The following is a 25083-nucleotide window of genomic DNA, read 5'->3' as shown; positions in this document are numbered from 1 at the left end:
CCTAGGGTTGCTGTCATTTTTTTTTTGTGTGTGTGTGTGGTGGTTATTGTTAACTTTGTACTAATGACTCCCTATTTTGAAAATCTACTAAATTGATATTTCAGTTGGTCATAATAAAATTCTCTACCCTTTCTATACAGGAAGATTTAATAGAATATCACTGAAAGAGTTTTCACTGATTATAAGGCTCAAATGTTTTTTAGAAATGCATATTTTCTTGAGAAGATGTGACTTTACTTTTTATAATAAGAGTTACATTTGCATTGGTGTAATGCTTACAATTACGGATTTATATGAAGTTTAGCTGAAAAATCATGAAGTTTAGTAGTTTAGTATAATTTATATAATTTAGAAAATCAAAAAGAATCAGTATTTTTTTATATTTTAATTTTTTTTAGTTGTAGTTGGACACAATACCTTTATTCCATTCATTTATTTTTTATGTGGTGCTGAGGATCAAACCCAGGGCCCTGCGCATGCTAGATGAGCGCTCTACCACTGAGCCACAATCCCAGCCTCGAGAATCAGTATTACTAAGGCAGATTTTAAAAGGAATACTAAAGATCTGTACTTAATGGGAGAGAATTAGCAATGTTTTTGATTCTTCCACTAGTACAAATTGGCTTTTAAATGGAAAATCAATTTTCTAAATTATATGGTAACTACAAAACATCTCCTAAACACGTAAGTAACTATGGAACTAATATTTTCCCCAGAAGTGAAAATAGTTTCAGTGTCTTCAGGTCAAGAAATAGCTTACTGCTGAATCTTTTAAATTTACTATTTTCTATATTACTCAAAACAGGAATATTAAAATCATACCTCAAATTCTTCAGTAAACCCACTACTTGCATGTAAATCTGCAACATGCTTTGGAAAGTGCTTTATTGGAATTGCTCCAACATCATCTAAATGAATAATAATAATAATAAAAAACAATGTTAGGATAATTCAGAAGTGAATGTGTCTCTCATTAATGAAGTGCCTTCTGAAAGAACTTTAAAATTCAATTATTCTTATAACCACAAATAAATCTAAAGCAAAAATTTCCAATTTTATGTATATTTATCATCAACCATAACTTGCATTTTGGAAATATGATTTGATCAGAAATATCTTCTATACATAATTGAAAGAGAAAACAATTTATTTTCACTGTTAATATATAAATAGCACCTAAGCTTCACTTCTTATCAGTGCACTCCCTCTCTTTATGGAAAATTATGTTTAACATGTGTGAGGATTGTATGTAAATTCTGGGAAAAAAGATTCACAAAATAACTATATTTCCAATTTTAGTATAATGCAATTTCAGTTTCATAAAACTATACAATTATATAGTCAGATGATTACATTTGAAAGCTTTTTTCCTTCTCTCCATAAAAAATATTTATATGAGAAAATATTCATTAAGGATAATGTCAAAAACCTTTGGGACTTTTAATCTGTAAAATTTCAAGAACTGTAAGTTGAAATTATGCTATGTAAACAAAGTCATTGGATCTGTTAATTAATTGCTAAATTATTTTAACTGTCCGTTTTTTTTCCTTTTCTCTTTATCCTTACAGACTTTCTGAGATTAAACATTACTAGTTCACTGTATGCAATATCACAAATAATTTCTCTGACAAGGAAACATCAAACACATTTCACAAGAAACAGTTATTTACATTAACAGATGTTCAGCATTTAGGCCATCTAATATTTTTAAGCTTCAGTTACCAAGAATTTGTTGATTTAAAAAAAATTAGAATCCATCTGTTCTTTCTGTTAGATAAGTGGACTTGAATACTAAAACTGAATTATCCCATCAGGCTTAAGAAACACTAGAAAAAGGTGCAATTCCACCTTCACACCTACAGAAGGATTTTGCCTGGAAGTAGCTTTTATAATTAGACAAGAAAACAGAAATAATTTGTCACACCTAAATCATTAGTTCCAGTGAATGTCCTTCAAACCTATTGATATTTCCTGCACAGCCCACGTTTCACAAGCAAACTAGTTTTTATCATCAGTCATGTATATTTGTAATTTTTTTAATTAATTGGTCTGAAAGCAAGTGAGAGATACATATCTTTTCGCTTTCTGATTTCACCTGAAAAGTGAATATTCAGGTGATAAAGAGTGAATCCTGAGACCTGAGCAAGTGAAATGAGGACATTCCCTTGACCACTCCTCTTCTGACATTCAGAATGGAGATCTTGGATTTCCTCTACAAGGTCCTGATTTTAAAATGTTGCATTTTACTTGTTAATAATGAAATCCGTTGGACTTTGGATAATATTAGAGTTAATTTGCATACCTCATGCTGATGGGGTATGTAGAAGAGATACATTTGATAGTGAAGGGAGTGAACATAACTGATAACTGAAAGCTGTCAGTCTCAGAATTCTAAAATATTAATGAAAAATTGTGCTATTCTAAAATAAATATATAGTATTTTAGTATGAACAAGAAAAACAAAAATAAAATAGTGGTGGTTGAAGACTCAGAGTTAATAAAAAAGGAAAACCAGAAACCCTTTTAAGATCTATGCTTATAAAGCAAAAACATATAAGAACATAAATAATGTATACTCTACATAACAAATATATATACATATATTTATATATACATATATTTATATATACACATATATATATATACAAATATATATACATATATTTATATATACATATATTTATATCATACATATATATATCATGAAGAAAATATTTCTGCTTTTCTTAGTCACAAGATTTCAAAAGATAATATAAGGAAGAATTTGGGCCTTAGCAATAATTCAGGGAGCATCAGACTGTTTAAAAAGTGACTCTTATAAAATGATCACATTTACAAATTTTTTCTTCTGTATCCTTGGTGTGGTGACTTCTTCGTCCCTATCTCATCCTCCACCCTCCAGTACATCTTCCATAGTTACATATTTGCACATAACTCGTTTTTTTTAATGACCTCATTTCATTCTGAGATGTTATAAAGTGTTAAATAAGTGGCCAAGGTCTTACCATGTGAACTCTGGGTTTAAGGGACATCTTAATCAAAAGGGACCCGGCTAATTTTTAAATATCGTTTTCCAGGTAAATTCTGGTGAAGATATTCAGTAACTTCCGAAATATTCAACTGTTCAACATTGAGAAAAAAAAATTAAGTGTCTCAAGCAATTATATATATATATATATATATATATATATATATATATATATATATATACATATATATATATATATGTGTGTGTGTGTGTATATATATGTGTGTGTATATGTATATATATAAATATATATGTATATATAGTATATTTTGTGCTTTTGGGGGTTTTTGGCTTTTTTTCTACCACTACCACCACCATTTTATATTTTTTTTCTACATAGTTAACAGGTATTTTCTCATACAGACAACTGATCAAAAAGGAGCTATGTTTCAGCCTTGTTTTTGTTATTTCCTCCTATCCACATTTACTGCACTGACTTAGTCTGACCTTTCTTACTGAGGGTTCCATGAAAGTAATGGAACTGAGTGACAGCATTATTTTTAACTAATATCTTATTGCTATAAATGCTTATTTTTAACATATCACATTTCAATACTTAAAAATTATTTTGTTCTATCTGTATGGTTAAGAATGTTTAAAATGAATAAAAACTGGTTATAAATCATGATACATGATATAGTAAATATTTTGGGGAACACAAGTAATTACTAATCTACATTAAAGCTATTGGCAAAGCACGCCAACAAAAGCAAACCTTCCAACACTGTGCTTTTCATTCAGCATCTAGCAGCTACTCATGGTCACACCTAAAGCCATTACCTGAAATTGGAAAGATAGGTGTTGGAGGTGTAGATATTACTCGAGGGGACGTACTGTCCTCTAAATAAAAGTGTGCAGTCTGGAAGCATTTTCTGAAAAGATAAGAAAGCAATTTATACTACTAGCTGCACAGATAACAAGAAGACTTCTGAGCTTTTTGAAAATTATTATAGAAATAGCCAAATGAAAACAAAAGTAGACATACGCCCAGAAGAGCAATTGCTGGGTCTACATATGTTTTAACAAAACACAGAATATTAAAGAATTTAGTACAAATATCCAAATTTATCTTAGTTTTATCTGTATCAGACTCAGAAGAGCAAGCAGCTAACGGACATGCTGAGAGCAGAAATGGCATTTGAAGGGTAGCAGGAACCAAATAATACTTTGCTAATATAGGAAACATTAATGCTCTACAAAATAATTATCCCACTATTGCTAGAACCCAAAGTGGCTCACTCTGGAAAGGTCCAGAGTGGAGAAGAATGTCCAAATCTATCTTCTTCAAAAAAGTGACCATGTCCTTCTGAGGATATTCAACTGCTAGCAACAGATAGCAATCCATGATCATGTAGAAATGAAACTGCATTGGGTAGGGTGACATTTGATGACAAAAGAAGGCAACTCTGTACTGTATGAGAATGCAGAAATGGCAGAACTTAAGTGAGGAAGGAAAGAATGAGCACAAAGCTGAAAAAAGGTGATTTTATTTCTAACAGATGCTAGTCTGGATGAGGGTTTTGAGAATGAATATACTTGGAATCAATGATAAGGATGACCTACAACATCACCTAAATTTATTTTCATTCAGATAATAAGAGTAACATCTGGTAAGAGCACAGAATGAACTATTCAGAAAAGCAAAGAACCAACTGCAACAGAAGTTGGTATAAAGTAATATGAACCATTCTTCGTTTAAGAAATTTAGCTAATTAAAATGTCAACAACACTCCAATCTGATTTTTTGATTTATCTGAAAGGTTACTCATGAATGATTAACTTTAAACAAATATCTGTTCGAGTATAAATGCAATGTCAATCTCACTTTCCATTTTAGATAAAGCCAGATTTTTTTTTTTTTTAATTTTAGATGAGGTCTTGCTATCTTGCTCAGACTAGACTGGAACTCAGTCTGCCAAGCAGCTGGGAGTACAGGGGTATGCCACCATGCCTGGCTCAGTTTCCTGTTTGTTTATTTATTTAATGGAATTGGGCATTAAATTCTGGGCCTCTATTATGCTATAAAAATACTCTACCACTGGGCCACATCTGCAATCTTCTATTAAATTTTGAGACAGGGTCTCACTACGTTATCCAGGCTGGCTTTGAACTTGAGATCCTTCTATCTCAGCCTCCAGAGTATCTGGGATTACAAGTTCACTTTCCATTTTAAAATCTTTAAGCTATGGGGCTGGGCTGTGGCTCAGCGATACAGTGCTTGCCTCACTTGTGTGAGGTACTGGGTTTGATCCTCAGCACCCCATAAAAATAAAAAAATAAAGATATTTTAAAAACATTCTATTTAAAAGAAAATCTTTAAGCTAATATATCCTGATGAGCTTTAAGAAAACATTTGTTCTTATGTGGTGACACACATGAACCTCAATATTTTTTCAGTAAATTAGTTCCTTGGATAAAATTATTGAATAGCTTCCACTGCAATTGGAACAATGTTCAATTATTTTAGCAAGGGATGTATGGCTTTTCATAACTTAGACTTCACCAACCTCAGTAGCTTCACCTCCCATTACTCCCTCACACAGCTCACACTGGTCCTTTCTTTCTTCCTCAAAGAAGTCCCATTTGCTTCAACTCAGAGTGTTGCCTCTTGCTGCTCCTCTGCTTGCCTGTCTCCTTCCCATCATTTTTGCACTTGCCCAAATGTTATTTCCTTTGGAAGCTCCTGGTCATGCTAGCTAAAGGTGTCAGCCCATCCCTCAAAGCCACTATCTTTTGTGCCCTTTTATTTGCTTAATTTTATCTGAAATACAGATGTTCCTCTACTTACCATGGGGTAACGTCCTGATAAACTCATTGTGAGTTGAAGATACCATAAGTCAAAAATGTGTTTAACACACCTAACCACCAAACATCATAGCTTAGCAGCACAGTACACTGTAGAGCACCTTATTTATGTGATCATATGGCTAACTGGAGGTGTGGCTGTGCCACTGTGGCTGTCCCAAGTTGTGGCACTGTCCAGCTTCTCAAGAGAGTTTTGCACTGTGAATAACTAGCCAACAACAACACAACAACAACAACAAAGCAATAAAAATGAGATTTGAATTCTGAAGTACAGTTTCTAACTGAATGTGAATTGCTTTTGTACCATCATGATAAAATAGTCCACAGTCATAAATGGGGAACCCTTTGTACCATCATTAATGTATTCATTTGTTTTGCATATTTATAGTTGTTTTCTCATATTAGAAGGTAAGCTCCAAACGTGATAGTTTATCTTAATTGTTGCTGTGTTAGTCCTCAGTGCTGTCATGTTATAGATGCCAAAAAGTATTTCTTCACTCAATGAAACACTACAGGTAGCAAATAAGTAGTAAAATCATATAGTTTGTGACCTTAATGTCCCAAGCAAAAAAAAAAAAAAGTCCCAAAGCAATGATTTCCATAGCAAAAAAATCAGTCCTATGCTGGAATAGTATAAGGCTTTGATAATCAAATCTGAGGGAAGGACATAAATTGAGAGAACACAAGAATATCTTCCAAAGAGAGCAGGTGGTACAAAAGGAAAGCGGAGAGTATGGCAGACTGAAGAGGAAGGGGTGAGATGTGAACCACAAGTCTCATGAGGAAGAAACTCTCCAAGGACAGCCCAAATGAGCAGAAATGAAACCAGACTGGAGCAGAAACGACAGAAGAAGTTTGGCTTAGGTGTGCAACCAGGGTTACCATGTTCTGACACATCATCATGGAAACACTGAACTTGGGACATGATTTTAGGATCTGAGAATTAAAATCCCTTTGATAGCTCTTAAATATAGTTAGCCAGGAGGTGAGAAAACAAACAACAAAACCAAAACCAGAATCTTAAAGTGATAAGATGCATTAAAATATTTAGTGCAATTCACAGTTGATATGAAAATCTCTTCAACAGCTTCCCTAATTTATAGTTAAGGTCCAATTTGAATTGCTTCCATTACAACAGCTAACTTTTTAAAATGAGCCATTAGTTGCTAGATATTCTTCTACTTACTGAAACTCATTCCTTTCTAAGCTCTTCCAAATCGTACACAAAGAGTAGGCCTTCTTTCCCCCCATTAGGTCTCTTTCTGTTGATATCTGTGTCTCTGCTACTTTTATCCCTTGCCTCTAGCTCTGTATTTAACAGATTCTTAGATTGTAGAATTCAAGATTTTCAATACTAAAATCCTACTTATCAGTGATCCTCACCATCTTTGGCTTTTCTCTTTGAAGTTTGTACTCCAATAACACTCATGCAGGGTAAATTATGGAACCTGTCTTGTTTTCTTCTAACTCAGTGTCTATCTTGCTTAAAACATGATTTTCCTGACCAAAATGGCTCACTCACCAATATGCTGGGCAAACAATATCATCTTTCATGACTGCTCAGAGACATTTTCTATGTGGAACAGCCTCTCATTAAGCAGATTCTCTTTCCAATGTACCTCATACAAACGTTCTTCCTACTCCTCCCAGCCCAACTTCACCCTCATCTACATAAAGACTGTTCTGAAAAATATACAAAATCAATCCAAAAGTGATCTTAATTTCCAGGACATTATTCTACATTATTTTAAACATTTTTTTTTCTTAATTGGTAGTTAGGATAGTTATTTTCTAATGTTTTATATCTATATCCTTACTAAAATTTTCTCAAAGATAGGGCTCTCTCTTGATCCCATGCAAACTCAATTCTTAAAACTGTGCCAAGAGTTCAATAATATGCATTTTTAGTATCAACCATATGTTGTTCAACTACATCCTGGAATCTCTTGCCTACCTGAGCCTCAGATGAAATAACTTGAAATGTCAAAACATTTGAGATGGAAAGATGAAATTTATAGGTAGAGAAGGATGGATGGATGGAGAGATGGTAAGACCAATGAATAGAGGATGTGCCAATAACTCTGAGAGAATAGGAAGAAAGGCAACATCTGATAAAATACAAAAAAGTAAATTAACATATTAGCATTGAGGCTTAACATGTTGTTAATGCTCATTTTAGTAACTGGATAAATACCAACTCTATTTGGTTTTAACTATGGGATTAAATCTTTGGTGGTTTTAGAAGTAAGTCTAGTAATATTACTTGGCATTAATTTCTCCAAAGAACCTTATATATTACACCAAAAATACTTATTAGTGAAAAAATTAAAATCATATAGGCTAACTTATGGATGAAGGTCATATGTATATTGCTTACCAAGCAATACATACTTTACAGTGTAGTCTTATTTGGGAAATGACAGTCTACTTAAAAGGCAGTATGGCACCAGGAGATTTCCATTTGAGTGAGTAGATACCTTCAAGGATCCAAAATGTAATTTAAGATCAAGAGTGAATTAATATTGCTTTTCTTTCCACTCTCCCAGCCCAAACAACTGCATACATGGAAAGTTCTTTTTTTTTTTTTTTTTTTGATAATGTGCCATTTTGCTGAATTCAACTTTGGAATTTTCTAGGTTCTAACTCTTTAAAATCTCTCAAAATCTGCCCTTTTCTTTTTTATTTAAAAAGAACTATTTGAAAACCTTCCCTGTTGAAGTTATTTTGCTTCTTAGAAGCTTATGGTTTGGCTCATGTAAATTATACCTTAAAACATCTGGAAAGTACTTTGAAGGCATATTATTTAACATATGACAAGACAGTATCTATAGTCCATCTGTTCTGAATGTGCAGTGAATGTCTTCACATCTATGTGCTAAGTGTTGATAACTGTGTCTCCTGCTAATTATCACTCAGCCATGATGGAAAAAGTGATGACTGTTTTCAACTTGTAGATGCAGGTCCTATCAATCAATGGGAATCCGATTATTTAATTTACACCTTTTCATCACAGTATTTAGAATTAATAGCTGGAAATGTGTAATTATTATTCCTTTCCTCAGGATTCTTATACAAATATGAAACAATGTTTAGGATGCTGCATTCATTCACAGAACCCTTAGAGAAGGTCTTATTGCAAATTTAGTGGTGACCTAGGGAGGCCAGATGGCAGAAAGAGGGAACTAAATCATAGGTAGGTAAGTGACTTGCCCAAGGCCATATAGCAAATTCAAGGAAGATTTTATCACCTTTAACTTGTTCTGTCATTCTGCTATAATGTTCTTACTCTCAAAGTTCATAAAAAACACAGGGTAACTCCTTAAGTTAGATTAGTTAGAGGAAAGAGAAGATTTCTTTAGTAATTTTGAGATAATTTTCTTCTAAACCATCAGATTAGAAAAATATTTACATATTTTCTAAGAATCCTATGGTTTTAGCTTTTACTCTTAAGTCTACGATCCTGTTTCAGTTCAATTTTTTTTTGTATAATGTAAGACAAAGGTCTAACCTGATTTTTGTATGTGGATATCCAATTGTCCTTTAAACAAATGGTAAAAGATCTTAGGAACCTTGTCTAAAATCCATTGACCACAAATGTAAGAGTTTATTTCTGAACTCTAAATTCTACTCCATTGATCTATTTTGTCTATTCCTGTTCCAGTACCAGGCTCTGCTGATATGCTGTCATTTTGCAATAAGCTTTGAAATTAGGAAATGTGAGTCTTTCTTCTGTAAAATTCTTAAGAGAGTTGGGCACAGTGGCACATGCCTATAATCCCAGTGGTTTGGGAGACCGAGGCAGGAGGGCTAGGCAACTCAGCAAGACCCTGTCTCTAAATAAAATATTAAAAAGGGCTGGGGATGTGGCTTAGTAGTTAAGTACCCTTTGGGTTCAATAATCCCCAGTATCAGAAAAAAAAAGAATTCTTAGGAGAAATTATAGAAGTAAATCTTTATGGCTTTATTTTAGGTGATACCTTCTTAGATATGGTACCAAAAATATGAGAAATGACAGAAAAAAGGATGAATTGGCTTTCATCGAAATTAAAATTTTGGTACTTTAAAAGATATAATTAGGAAGGTTAGAAAACCATCTACATAATGAGAAAATAATTGCAAAACACATAACTTATAAAAGACTTGTATCTAAAATATATAAAAATATTCATAATTCAATAATAAAAAGACAAATAACCCAATTAAAAATAGAAAAGTATTTGAACAAATATCTCTTAAGGAAGCATATAAATATCCAATAAGCACATGCAGAAATACCATGAAGGAAATAATAAAATGCATTAAAATCACTGAATTGTACATTTTAAACAGACGGCATTTGTGATATATTAGTTTTATCTCACTGAAGCTGTTTTTAAAAGGTGTTTGAAGATGTGAATTGGAAAAATTTGTAAAGACTATTACTCTCATACTGTTATTTATATGTCATTGGATTTGTAACCTTTCCACAGAATGCAGTTTTCACAAAGGTCTAAATGTTTCTATCTTGCATTACTTACAACTGAATCTACACGAGAATTTGAGTAATTCAAACAAATCTTGAAGAATGAACTATTGTGATTAACACTTAGTGTATAATGTCTGAAAAAAATTACACTTTGTAGTGAATTAATTTTAAGAAATGTGAGTAAGACAGATATTTAACAATATTTAACAAATTTTCAGATGGATAGGCAAAGAGTGATAAATTTGTCAGAGCAATTGATAGAGAAAAATATACACCTAAACCACAAAAAGTTCTCACCTTTTGAACTATTATACTCTCTTCTTAAGGCACGTAAAGTGCTATTAGTGAGAAAAAGAGAAACGACTATTTGGTGAGATTCAAATTTGTATATTTTCAACTAGCAATTTTATCTTTTCCTCACCATAATGCAGACCCATTACTAAAAGAAGATCAGAACGACTTCAGATTTTAATTTTCCATGAAATACCAAATCATATCAAATAAGACAATGATTTTCAAATCGCACAAAATATACTTTAAATATTAATGTGGATCAAGAGACTCATTCTAATTACTGAAGTCTTTTAAGTATAAACCACCTGACATCTTTTTTGGAACTTCACATTAGCACTATTTACCATGAAGCAAATTTGGTTTATTTTCCATCTTATTTATAATCTGACATCACTTTACATTAATTAAAAAAAAAAAGATTTGGCAGAGAAAATCAGATTAGATAGAAACCAGCAATCTGAATAAACCTAATATCAAAATGTGGTAAGAAATTTGGTCAACAAGCCCAGTGAGAAGTGGGAAGACAATCAGATGAATGCTTGCTGAACAAACATTTATGGGTTATGTACAATTTTTAAAGCTCTCTGTTGAGCACAGAATATTCTGTAAAATGAGACAGTCAATTATAGGAATCACTGGGGCAGATTTAAGAAACCATCTTTGTTTGCATCTCCTATGGGTTAAATGGACCCATGAGTTAACAAAATATGATCTGGTTTCCATTGTCCAAATTCTAATGTGTTCTGTAAAAGAAGTCAGATAGGAAATACATTGGGTCATGAAAGCATCCTGCTTTAGACAACCAATGACTAAACTATGACTTAAAACTATGTTTTAAGCTTCACTGATTTTGCCATATCCAGCTTTTCCCCACTTCCTGGTCCTCAAGACTGCTGTACCCCGGCCTGGAATGCCCTTATCCTCTACTTCCCGAATCCTATCTGGTTGCAGCCCTACATTTTATTTTACATGTATCCTGCCCGTTCTGACCTCTCAAGATCCCTTGTTCTCTGACTACTTAGCATTGGGTTTCACTTGTTGAAATTTTGTGTAATGTTTTATAAATTTTTCATAGAGAGTTCTTTTTCTCAAGAAGCACAATTTTCTTAAAAGTTGGTGACTCTCATTCGTTTTTTATATTTTCCAATAGTAGTTAATACAGTTAATACAGCATGGAAAATAGTCAATACAAGGAATATTTTGGAATAACTGAGAGAATATATTTTGGGATAACACATAAAAAGTTGTGATATAAATTTATAAAATGATCCTGCTAAACAAAAAGGAATTAATTATAGATTTTCTGAACACAGTTCTCTTTTAAAACAGGAATATAAACTACTAAGCAAGGCCTTTTCTGGTTTATAGATATGAATGCTTGTATCATTGCAAAGTCCTTGTCTTCCAACAGACAGTTCTACTGACTTACATCATGTCTCTAGGAAATTCGCAAATGATCTCTGTGTTCTGCTTGCTGCAGGATGGAAAACTTATGATGGGTGCGATTATTCCTGTCTCTTAAAGGTTTTAATGAGTTATTGATGAGAGTGAAGCTATATTTTATCCTCAAAGCAAGTTATGAATAAGTTTAAAGCCCCATTCATAAGTAAATTCATTAACTTTACTCCCTACTTGTATTTGTATTTTAATTTCTTGATTTTTACTTTTGTGCACAGGTTATCATTTTTCATTAGTATGAAGTTGATGTATATCTTGTACAAACTGTTATTAAAAATATTTTTACCACATCCAAAAATTATGTTTTCTTAAATAAAAACTTTTAGATTACAACATCTGGTAAAAAGGTTTATGTTAAATTCTGTAGTATGTCTGAATGTTAATTAGGTTAGTATGAAAGTGCAACCATCAAAATACCATAGTAAATACTAACTGAAGTCAAAGTTCCTCCATTTTACCTTTATAAGTTTAAGTACATAGAACAATCAACCCTTTAATTACTGTGTCTGTGGATTCATAAATTCCCCTTATTCATAGCTACCTGAATAAATTAATGGAAGCTCTCAAATATGCTTTGAAGACATTTCAGATGAAATACAGGCAAAATCTCAGCTTTATGAATGAAATTTTCCACCAAAGATACTCAACTTACCTCCAGTAGATGAAAATACCCACAAGAGCCACTAGACAGATGAAAGTCAGGGCAGACACGATCACGAGGGGCATAACCGCCTTCTTCTCAGACTCCAACCCCTCAGCTAGACCAATACGAGACTCATGGCTACTATTACTGGCCTCTGTAGTCAGAGAAAATCAAGAGAGTTGACATTTAAGATGAAGGATCAGTCACAACACTTTTCAATGGATTAACTGCAGCCTTCATTGCTGTTACTTACCTTAAAATTGGGACTCTTTGATGTAAAGAATGTCTACAATTAAATGACAATTTAAGTAAAACAAAGTTAAAAAAAGAGTAAGGTGGGATATTAGAACTGAAAAATGACAAAAACCCAGCAGCGATTGTTGGCATCAGGGAGGGGGGATTCGATGGCAAGAAGTACACCTAATGCTGCTTAGAAAAGCTTGCTCACAGGAAAGCATTAGTATGGAAATGAGAAAACCTCCCAGTTTAAAAAAAATGAACAGGAAAACAAAGATATTTACTGACTCTTCATATACGATTTTCTAAAATTAATTTTAATGGAATTATTTAACCCTGTAATTATTCAAATAATTGGAGAAATTAATATTTCATGAAGAAAAACCTCTTAGGATATAATACTTTATACATTGAGATCATCTTTCAATGTATCAAACTATATTAATTATAAAAATGCTATTTTTAATGTCTTTCTTATCCACGGTTTTCATCTATCAAAATGAAATACTATTTGTTGCATGAGAACTGAATGGATACATATATCTAAGAGATTCATTTCAAATATACAAATGTAAATACTGAAAAAAATCTGAACACATTCCTTGGGTTAATTTCAAAATGTGGCAAATGATTAGTTTTGTGACCAGTCAGGAACCATTACTGAAATATCACTTTGAAAAATCATTGCAACTGATATATCCTTCCAAGTTCCTAAAAGACTTCAGAACTGTGAGTGTTAGTGGCAATCCTTCCTCTCTGCTGTGTGGGTAGGTGGGAGGGTTGTCCTAACATGGTGTGTTGATGTTGCTACAAATTAAGAGCCCTTATCTTTTCCACTTTTGGAAGAACTAAAACTATGTTCCCCGTCAAAGTTTAAAGGCTTCCTACACAGTTGGCACATTTGATGTTTTATACCAAATCTACTATTAGTGACCCAAGACGGAGGGAATTTATTTGATCTCAAATATTTAAGAGTAAGAAATTTTAGATTGATATAAATGCACATACATGGCATTAAAATATGTTCTAACTACAGAGAACTTAAGATTGAACATAATGATTTTCTTCTGTAATTAAGAATGATGGCAGAAAGGGCTGTAAATATAATCCAATCAGACAGGAAATGCATCAGAGGAACATAAATGACAACTGTATTTCCCAAAATGACTGCTCTTGTAATTATAAATGCATCTGTTAGGAAAAAAAAGTGGAAATTCCAAAATGAGACTAAATATCATAGAGCTGTACAAAAAGGAAAAATACTGTAAGTCCAACAAACCCTGTGCTATAGTTATTATTCTCATAATTCTCATAAGAAAAGCCAAAGCTTCAGTTTTTATTAGGTCAACCACAGACTCTGGCCATTATGCATTCTGGGGAGACCCATCTGAACATTTAAATAATCAGATGAGTACAGTAAAAATTTCCTTATGAAATTAAAACAGCACCTTGTTTCATACATGGTCATCTTTACCTTTTTTCCTATTGTAACTATTGTTACCTAAACGGAAAGTAAGTCTTTGGGTAATAAATAATCTACGTAGCAAGGTCCTTGGTACCTGGTAATCACATACGTGGTTAATTGTATTATCTGTATCAGTCGTTCCTAACTTAGGATCCTGAGAGTAGCAGCATCAATGTGACCTGTAACTTGTTACAAACGAAAATTTTGTGCTCTCCCCAAACCACACCAAGTCTTATGAATCAGAAACTCTGTGGGTAAAGATTAAAAAAAAAATTATGTTTTGACAAGTCCTCAAGGTGATTTTATCCATGATAAAAATTGAGAATCAATAATGTAGATTCATGTATGTACAATGTGAGCTTATATAATTCCACAGGTCTTTGATTACCAAAAATATGCATAACAATATGTATATGGATATATATAGAAAAATACGTCCGGTTTATAGTAGATGTATATGAACACATATCTATGAGATATGTCTTGCCATATTTGATATATATGGAATATACATAACACAATATTTAATATACAACAAATACACATAAAATTTATATGCAAGCATTATATACACACATGCACACATATGTAGTCTTTTATATAGACTTTTCTCATAAATTCTCTGGGACAACTGATCTCAAGTTCTTTTACTGAGGAGTTAGCATGATAATGCTATTGTAATTATATATTACACAATCTAGATGCTTTATGCAAGATGGCATACCACATGAAAGTACAGAAAATCGACTAGTTACTTTATATACTGAAATGAGGAACAACCTTTTGTATTGATTTAATTTTCATTTAGTTGAAACTAATATATGTATACACTTTGATGTGGATAAGTAGTGTATATGAATTCCCTAAATGATAATTATGTACTAGTAGGCAATTAGGAAATAAAGAACTATGATTAATATTTTAAAATGTTATGAGAATACAGCATTATAACTTTGGTATTAAAAGTTAAGTGTTCTATATATAAATTATTGCCCTCAATAATGGAAGCATACAGTTTCTAAGAGACAGAAACTAATAATACAGATTTTTAGGCTAACTTTTGTGTTTAGTCTTTGTACAAACTGCATTAACTAATCTAGTATTTGGGTCTCTGTTTACTCATTTATAAAATACCAGATAATAGTAATTAACTTATTTATATTGTTTTGAGCAATAGATCTTGAAAATTATTCTATTTCTTAGAAATACACCATGAATTTTAAGTCTCAGATTAAGGGACATATGAAGTAGATGGTGATTATCTTTTTTACAGATATAGCTTCAAAAACAAGAAAGAATTACCCATAGTCTTGTTTGATCTTATTTTTTTTCTTGTTTGACTATTAAATTAGCCTATCTTTAACTAGAGATTTAAATATTTTCATTAATTACATTATTTGATGATCCTGGATGTTATATATTTTTTTCCTCATTAGTGGGGGACCATATTCTTAATAATTAAATACATCTAACTAATTGATTGAATAACAAATTGTTACTTAAGTCACTAATTCTAGGTGTAACACACATATATATACACATACAGAGTCTTTTTATGATGGTATAATATAGCAAGAACACATCTATGTCAATACCTAGTAATAAAAAATTGATGGATTCCTAATATTACCCTTTAAAATAAATCTAATAAGAATTCAAAGAACAAGTACTATAATTGAGAACAGATAACAATTCATATATATATATATATATATATGTATATATATACACACACACACACACACTCACACATATATATGACAACACTTATGAATATAGTAACCTGTGGACTCATTATTCGTACTCACATGTTAGTTTAAGTGTTTAAACTGAAATGCAATGTTAAATAGGTATCAAGTCAGAATACAGAAAAACTTCTATCAAAATATACAAACTTTTAATTGGTGCTGCACTGAAAGAAAAGTACACTAATTCAAAGGATGAAAATAATGAAGAGGAAAAATATCATAATGAGGTTGATTCATATGCTGGATTATAAATATTTACTTTGACGCAATAAGAATGCAGACTATTAAATTAGCCTATCTTTAACTAGAGATTTAAATATTTTCACTGTTAATTTAAAAATACCTTATCATTCAATAAATGAAAATTATAAAATTCTTATCATCAATTCAATGAAATTATCTAGTATTTAATGCACTTAAGGAACTGAACCTTGCTTTCCTTCCCACTGGCATTTAAAGCAGACATCTGTATTATATACGCAGCAAGTCATCTGCTCTAAGGAACATCTGGCCAATAAACCAATTTGCATAAAATACATTAACAAATGAAATGCATCCCTCCAGAAAATGTTCTAGTGTTTTACATCTTGTCACACAATACCTATACATACTACGCATATTAATATCTATTATTTAACTTTGAAAGTTATATAACAGCAAGCCCAAAGTAAAATGCATTTTGTTGGTTTACACTGCCCTCTTTAGGCATTTAGGCAACATTAAGGGAGTCAAAGGCAACTTGAAAGGAATTATTATTATTATTTTTTATCTTCACCGTTAGCTTTCAAAACTTAAGAGCATTTCTTCTTAAAGCTCCCCAAGTTGATACTGATGTGCAATTTCTCTAATTGCTTTACATGGGGCACATCACTGAGAGGTGTTTATTTCATGCTATTACTAAATAGTATAATTCAGTAGACCTAGTGTACAAATTATTTTAGAACACAAATATGAAAATTAAAATATCTCAAAATAGCACATTCTGACCTTGTTCTGAAAGTAATATACTAAAAATGTATTATCCACACATAATTGCTCCCACACATAATAGGCATCTGTAGCATTCTTCTTAAATATTGACAATACAGAAAAACTGCTCTATGTATTTTGGAGAAAAGTAAGGATCAAAATGTGTTGAATATTCATTTGAAATAATGAATAAAACCATACTTTAAAACCTATAAATTGACTTGTTGAGGTTTTGATCTGCTGTTTTACCAAACATCTATTTTCCCATGCTTTTTCTACTTTACTTTTAGAGCAATAAAATCACCACACCTTTGTCTGTCTCTTGGTCATAACTAACCTGCCTCTGAACTGTTGAACACTTCTGAGTGTCCACTAGTAGCAGATGGTGTTGAGGACCATGGGGATCCAGGGGTTATTTCTGAGTCGCCTGCTTCCAGGCCATCAGCATCTCTTTCATTAACATCTGGAAAACTGAAATCTGTGGATGTCTCATTATCATTAAGGCTATCTGAGGCCCCTTGCCCTGAGCCGCTCTCTTCATCACTTGTCAAAACGGCCCATCCTTTAGATTCTGGGCTGAGAGGAAGCAGGGCACTATCAGTCTGAATGTCCACATCCTCTTTTCCATCATTGTGCTTGTGGATTAGCTCATGGGTTGGTGGTGATTTATCAGGACTTCCGTCCACACCTGTTTGACTGTCTGAGGTTACACCTGTGACTTTATTTTCTTCTTCAGAATTCTCAGAGAATGAATGTGAGATTGGATTATTTTGATCCACAAGACTGTTATCCTGGGAGTCTGAGTCATTCATTACCTTTTCCTGGGATTCTCTATAGGACAAGCATGACATACACTTATTCAGGGACAAGCCATCACTATCCCTGTCATCATAATCATCATCATCATAATCAACATCACCATCTTCACCACCACCCACTAAATCAGCATCAGATCTGGCATTATGGGTCAGCTTAGAAGGAGCTTTAGAAGGAAGCAGCAGCTTTGCTGTGGTCATGGAACCATCTCTGTTGGGAGAAACGGCTGTAACAGAAATGTACCCATTTCCTAAAGGAACAGAGTGATGAGTAGAGACAAGTGTATCAGAAACAAGTATTGGAGTACCAGCAAATACCTCATCAGTAATAGAACTTTTGGTGGAGGTGAAGACTTCATCAGAAAATATAAGCTTATTTATAAGTGTATGTGGTGGGTCATCAATTGATAAAACAGGGGTTGCAAATGCATGCCTTCCTTCTGGAGGAAAGGCTTGATTAATCTCCAAATTAGCAGTTTGGAATAACTCATCATTACTGTGCAAAGAAGGTACCTCTTGCTGGGAACTTTTGCTTTTAGGAAAAACTGGTTCAAAATATTTCTCATTTGTATAAGAAATGGTTAAACCTTGAAGTGAAGCAGAGTGCATACTAGAAGGCGGTGGTGATACATCAAAACCTGGTACAGATGTAGAGTGCATCGCGCTTTCACTTGAAGCAGAATTTGTTGCCTTGAGATGCAATATTGCAGGACTAACTTTATCAACCTTGGAGGTTTCAACCAATATTGGATCACTAGGCACAGCTGGAAAAGCAGTTTTAAGCAAGGTGTCAACATCAGAAGACTGAAAGGAAGGTTGCAGCAATACTTCAGTATGAAAAGGAGATGAGGCCTCAGAGAATAAAAGCTGGGTTGAAGGAGACAACATTTCACTAGAAGCAGGGTCAGAGGGTGCTGGCTCTGAGTTTGCACTAAACACAGGTTTAAGAGATGTGTCACCAAATGCTGGAGATACAGTATGTGTAGGTTGAACTGGAAAGTTATTTTCTGGAACTTGACTAATCTCATGATCAAAAACCTTAGTGGCAGTATAACCAAGAGACCCTGGAAGCATGCCTTTTGTGCTAGAAATGGGAACAGAGGTTTCTTGTAAAGGCACATTCAACTTATTGACATTATCATACATGTTGGGCATGACTGTGCTTTCAGAATGGTAAGCCATCTCACTGAAAGAAGAAATTTGCAGTTCAGTCTCATTTCCATACATTATTTCATTTTTAGAAAGCAGCTTATTATCATCACCAAACACAGATGTTGTATATGTAAATTGAGCTACAGAAACAGGTGAAGAAATGTTAAAGGCTGTCAGCCCATCTGTGTCAGGTAAAAGAAATTCACTATCAGAAGAGGCTCCAGACCATTCCCCATCACCAGAGAGGACATGAGTGGACTGCAGTAATGACACAGTTGGGGTCACTAATGAAGACTTAGGCATTGATATACGGCTAGGACTCCTAAATAAGGAACCCTGATAAGATACATCAACAGAATCATGCACAGGTATTGCAGAACTGTAAGAAACAGTGAAGACGTGTTGGGAGCCCCCATTATTAGATAAGGCATAGGAAGGTTCAGGCCCTGAAGAATGTGCATGCACCATGACATCACTGCTGGATGGTTCAACTTGAGAAAACATAAGCATTTTATAAAGGACACCGGATTCACTACCAAATTCCAATGTCTCCGAAGCAGCATGAGTAGTGGTCTGATGTGACAGCACATCAGAATATTGAGCAAGGCTGGGTTCTAACAACACATCACCACCAGCCACTGGCACAGAAGCATGCAAGGGCACCTTATCACTCTCAGCAGCTGAAGTAACTTGTGGAAGGATCTGAGAGACTGTATGCAGATGGCGAAACAATTCACTACTGAAGGAAGCAGAGGAAAATGGAAGCAAAGGTGCACCGTCATAGGAAGACAGGATGGATTCAAATGACACATCAACACTGGGGAATACAGGCGTAGCATGCAAGGCCGAATCACTACTTGAAGCAGCAGGGGTAGTGTTGAGGATCTGATTGTCAAGCAACAAAGGGGTGACTAGAGGAAAGACTTCACTACTGTAGGAAGGTTGAAGAGGTGTCTCACCATTGTATACCGGCTGAGTTGTCTGCGAGTGTACAACATTGATGGTGGAGACCGAATGTTGTTGTCCAGAGGATGATGTGAAAGCATGAGGGGTTACCTCAGTCGGAAGGTAGGCAAAGGTAGAATAATGTGGCATTTCTATATCTGTGACCGAGGGACCCTGTGACACCACAGGGCCTGGAGAAAAGGACTCAGTTGTCTTTTCAGTTTCATTAATATGTATCTCAGTGTAATTAGTCTGGAGGAAGCTCTCTCTACCTGATCCAACATCAGGCTGTGCTGACACATCTGTGGAGCTAGGAAACCACACACTTCCATCAATGGAAGGATCCTTTAGTGAATCTTCTGAACCTGATGAAGCTGGATCTTCTGAAACATTTCTCGCAGTTTCTGGCTTAAAGCCATCGTATGTGATTGCCTCTGGGATTTCTGAAGAAAATATGTCCCCCTGGGATATGCTCTCAGAGGTGAAGGGCAGAGCAGAGGTTGCAGGACTGGAGCCTGAAGAATCATCTGCTCCAGTATCAAGCTTGAAACTGGTCAATAAACTGTCCTCTTCACTGATATCAGTAGATACCTCTTGAAAATCTGTTATAGAAATTGCATTTAAAGATTCTGCAGTCCCAGACAAGTTTATCTGTGGAAATCTAAGGACAGTCTCAGAGCCATCATTGAAAGAGGTCAAAGTACCTTCCACAGTACGCAGTGGCAGTTCAGTCACAGTTTGAGGAATCATGGAAACATCTTTTTCTGTGGCTAATTCAGCGACTGGTTGGGAAGTGGAATACAAAGACATCTTGGGAATTCTAGAAAATTCGCTTCCTCTTGTTGGAGCTCTGTTGGTCTTGGCCTCATTGTACTTGGTCCCTATGTGATTATAGTGTGCTGTGGTAGAAGTTTGGGGTTCCTTTTTCCTTATTTGGTTTGTGGCACTGTCTCTACCAGGATTCACCACAGTGTCTTCTTCAGTGGCCTTTCCCTCGTCTTCCTCCTTTAAAAAGAAAACAAGATTTCAAGGCACAAAAGAAGAAAGAAATGAAATACTAATAATATATTTTACTGCTAACCACCACTTGTGGGATTTTGGGAACTTTTTACTCTTATAAAACACTTCTATTCTATTCACCATACTTCTGTACTACACCATTTGCTATCCATTTTCTATGGGAAGTAATGAAAACCCATTATTTACAACTGATAATGGTACAGAATGGGGAGCTATGAATTAATACAACTTTAAAAGGAAGACTCTTTGGAGTTGTATTTATATACTGAAAGTTTTATCTCATGTGGTATTTATTTTCTTGTTTCTTTTTTTGTTGTTGTTGTTCAGTGAATTGGGCAGCAAGCTAAATTAGCTTTCTTGTAATATGAAGTGGCAATGAAACTATTTCAAAGATTGAAATAATTAGTCACTGAAAATATTTAATTGTATATATTCACAATAAATCAATTTTTAAATCATCTTGGGGAAAATTTAGGACAAAAAGAAGCAATTTTGTTTTCCTTTTGTTTTTAATATTTTACACTTCAGAGGTAAACAGATATTTCATTTTATTTTACTGGGTATCAGGGATTGAACTCAAGGGCACTCCATCACTGAGCCACATCCCCAGCCCTAATTTTATTTTATTTAGAGACAGAGTCTCACTGAGTTGCTTAGTGCTTTGCTTTGCTGAGGCTGGCTTTAAACTTGCAATCCTCCTGCCTCAGACTCCAGAGCCACTGAGATTATAGGCGTGCACAACTGCGCCTGGCATAAGCAGATATTTTAAAGGCAACTTGTCAAAATACAATTCTAGTACAAGTTGCTTGATCTTCTGTTTCCTTTACAGTGACAGTGACTTTTCAGGAGGCCAAGTCTTCTCTGTACATCTTGTATGTGTAAGGGCTCTGGAGTGCTCTGGCTAGAAGTCAACCAAGACTCATGCTGTGTGTGTGTGTGTGTGTGTGTGTGTTTATATAAAATTGGGAATGTTATGACTTGTTGTAGTTTTAAAAAGTAAACTGTCAGACAGGATTTTTTTTTTTTTACTTCTTGTGGGATACTATTTGGTCAATATCTTTTTACTCAAAAAATTGTTAAAATTGCTACGTATTAGATCACTGATTAGGATTTTATGGCCATGTTTATTAAAAGAAGAAAAAACAAAACAAAACAAAATAAATGCATACAATTCAATGAGAACTTGACCAGTATAAGCAGAAAGAACTTGAATGTTAAACCATGCGTGCTTGTGGTTATATGTCTGACATGTGTGCAAAGCTGCTCTATATGAAATAGGCTTCCAGGCTTAATGACTGCTTCATTATATAGTTGGCCATATAGTATTTTCTGAAGTCTAGATGTCATATGTGAACTGAAATTTCCTTACTAGTGGTTGATATTTCTTCATGGAATTTTGCATGCTGTTTAATACCTTGTTCACAAGGACAACCTGTGGAATTTCTTCAATTTCTAGAATAAAACATTCCCCTTATCTACAAGCCTAAATAATTAATGCCAAAGAAAATAAGAACATTTTCCCTTGAATTGCTTTTGGTAAAAATCTGATGGTGTAAGTTATCTTTTCTTTCCTTACCTAGAAGATCTCACAAACGTTTGTTTTATAATTGGATCCAGAGTTTGCTGAGGACCTGTGGTAAGCTTAGCTGTGTGGAGTTTCCAAATTCTTCCTCACTGTATTTTCAAATCTGAGTATTTACCTAGTTCTCTGAGGTCATTCCACAATATTAACTTCTACCAAAACTGTACTTGAACTTTCTTTTTCCTAGCCCTTCTCTCAGTCTCAGCAGATGGCCTATCTATTTATAGAAAAAAAACAGAAGCCAAGAGACATCATACCTCCTCCTACCACTAAAAATATGGAATAACCAAGTCTCTCCTGTCCCTGTCAACTTGTTGCAGCTGAGATATTGTTTCCCATACTTTCCAAGGATAATTCCTACACCTGATCTTAAAATTTATCCCTGATTGCTTTACCACACTTAAGTATTTCCCACTATTTTGAGTTTTGTCAAATTACCAAAACAATCATTCTTATCAGTTTAAATGAATTCAGTTCACTCCTATTTAAAAGGAATATAAAGGAAACCCTTGGATTCTGCTTATTATTTTATCTTTCCCTTTCCCTTCTCAACTAAATTTCTCCAAAAATCATGCCATCTGTTTTAACTATATGATCCAATAATCTCTATGGACCCCATATCCTACCAAAGCTTTGTAGATTCCCGTAGAATTTTTACTAAAGCAAAGCTACTCATCTCCTTCATCTGTTACATGTTTTTTGGGGTGGGGGGGAGACTATATTCAAACCCACACATATACTATGATTAATTTCCTTTCTAGCAGATTTTAAACTTTATGAGATATGGTCAGATAGACTTCTTGCAATCTGATGAAGGTGAGGGACTATTTACCAAGTCTTGTTAATTTCTGAGGTCATATACCTTGTGTTAGCATTTCAAAAACATATATCATTCATGCTTTATGATTATTTTATATATACATGACCACAAATATTATAATTGATAGTCTTTACTATAAGATCTTATGGAGTTATAAATCTCTCTTCTGTTGTGGTTTTGATCTGTATCACCATACCTGCAATCATTCATGATTTTTTTTAAATAAATTTTAGTGTAAAGTCTTGATCATGCTGGAGGTACTATTGTCTTTAAAGTCATAAATTTCTATTTATAGAGGATCTAAGAAATATCCCTAAAACGATTTATTTCCATATTTAGGGCCTAAAAACAAGTACATTGGCAAAATACATTCCTTGTATTTGCCAATCTCTGTCAATCATTCCTGCTGAAGCAATGGAAATGAATAGTAGATGGGTTTAGCAGTGTTTTCATCCCACCTCAGAATTATGCTCCAGGAAAACACATAATGACATGGATCTGCTCCAATCTAACCCTTTATTACAACAGCTTATTTCAAGAGCATGAAACATACCAATTTCTCAAGTTTACTAATGACTGCTCCTGTACCCCTCATGCTAGATCCTCATCTATGGAGTGTGAGCTGGCTCCCTCTCCCTCAGCAGTGCCAATGCATTTGGCTTGGTCTTTCAAAGAATGAGAGTTGTTTCTCTGGGCAGCACCACCCTTGGTAGAGCCTCTTAAATGTCATAGATGTCATAAATAACTTCTTTTCTCTTCTAGGTCATAGCCCTTCTCCCACAAGAAAAGATGATTTTTTATTCTATTCTGCTTTCTTAGAAGGGTCTTCTTCTGCAGCATGCTGCATATTCTCTATGTCTCCATTCCACTCTGCCAGGAGGTAGTTGGAAGGAGAGTGAGGCTATCTCCCAGGAGGCTTTTCAAAACTGCCTTGTCACAGATAGCTCTGTCCCACTATAGAGGTCCCAGCATCTGCCGGGCTACTCTCTCCACACCTTTTCAGGCCTAGTGCAGTCACAAGTCCCTGATATTAGTAGCCCCATATGTATAGATCATCCCTTGTTGGCTTGCATTGACATTTCCTTCACGTCTGTGAACAGGATTTTATTTTAAACTAACCTCAGTGCCTATTTGTGTGTGGCATGTGTTTCTTATTGGGACCTGGAATGATACGCTGAGTTATTTCCTTTCCTCCTTCTTTGGGGCTGAGGTTGTGGCTCAGTGGTAGAGCACTTGCCTAGCACATGCGAGGCTCTGGGTTTGATCCTCAGCACCACGTAAAAATAAATACAAATAAAGGGGTACTGTGTCCATCTACAATTAAAAAAATGTTAAGAGAAAAGAATCTTTCTTTAATTATAACAAGGCAGTGTGCAGGAAGCCATATGAAAACACCTTCACTTTCCTTTCTAACAGGAAGATCTGCTTATGTATGCAAAATTCAGGTCTCAGCTGGTGAGACCTGAAGCACCTTGATATATGTGGCCACTGCTACTTCTATCAAGTATTATAGCAAAAATAAAGGTAAACCAAGTCACATTTACAGCCTGTTCTTAAAGCTAAATGTTATACTAGAAATGAAAATAGTTTTATATAGAAAGTTACTAGTAATTAACATTGGAAAATTTGAAGAAATG

The 25083-nt window shown here is 34.2% G+C and overlaps 1 protein-coding gene across 4 annotated transcripts in view; it reads right to left on the bottom strand.

Annotated features, from left to right (window-relative positions):
• Positions 1-25083, bottom strand: part of Ptprz1 (protein tyrosine phosphatase receptor type Z1) — a 183360-nt gene that overhangs the window by 24707 nt on the left and 133570 nt on the right. For 2 of the 4 annotated variants that reach the window (XM_058572131.1, XM_058572132.1), the window contains exons 12-15: positions 17450-21029; positions 12703-12847; positions 3809-3900; positions 823-908 (exon numbers count right to left, since the gene is read on the bottom strand). In XM_058572131.1, coding sequence (XP_058428114.1) covers positions 823-908; positions 3809-3900; positions 12703-12847; positions 17450-21029 — 3903 coding nt within the window. The remainder of the gene's footprint in view (positions 1-822; positions 909-3808; positions 3901-12702; positions 12848-17449; positions 21030-25083) is intronic. The other 2 variants (XM_046422389.2, XM_046422390.2) reach the window with 1 other exon arrangement.

This window comes from Marmota monax, unplaced genomic scaffold (genome assembly GCF_021218885.2).
Source record: "Marmota monax isolate L192 unplaced genomic scaffold, Marmota_monax_Labrador192_F-V1.1 WCK01_AAM20220418_F8-fsc00027, whole genome shotgun sequence".
NCBI lineage: Eukaryota > Metazoa > Chordata > Mammalia > Rodentia > Sciuridae > Marmota > Marmota monax.
Note: the sequence above shows the minus strand (reverse complement) of the source record. Positions and strands in the feature narration are given on the sequence as shown.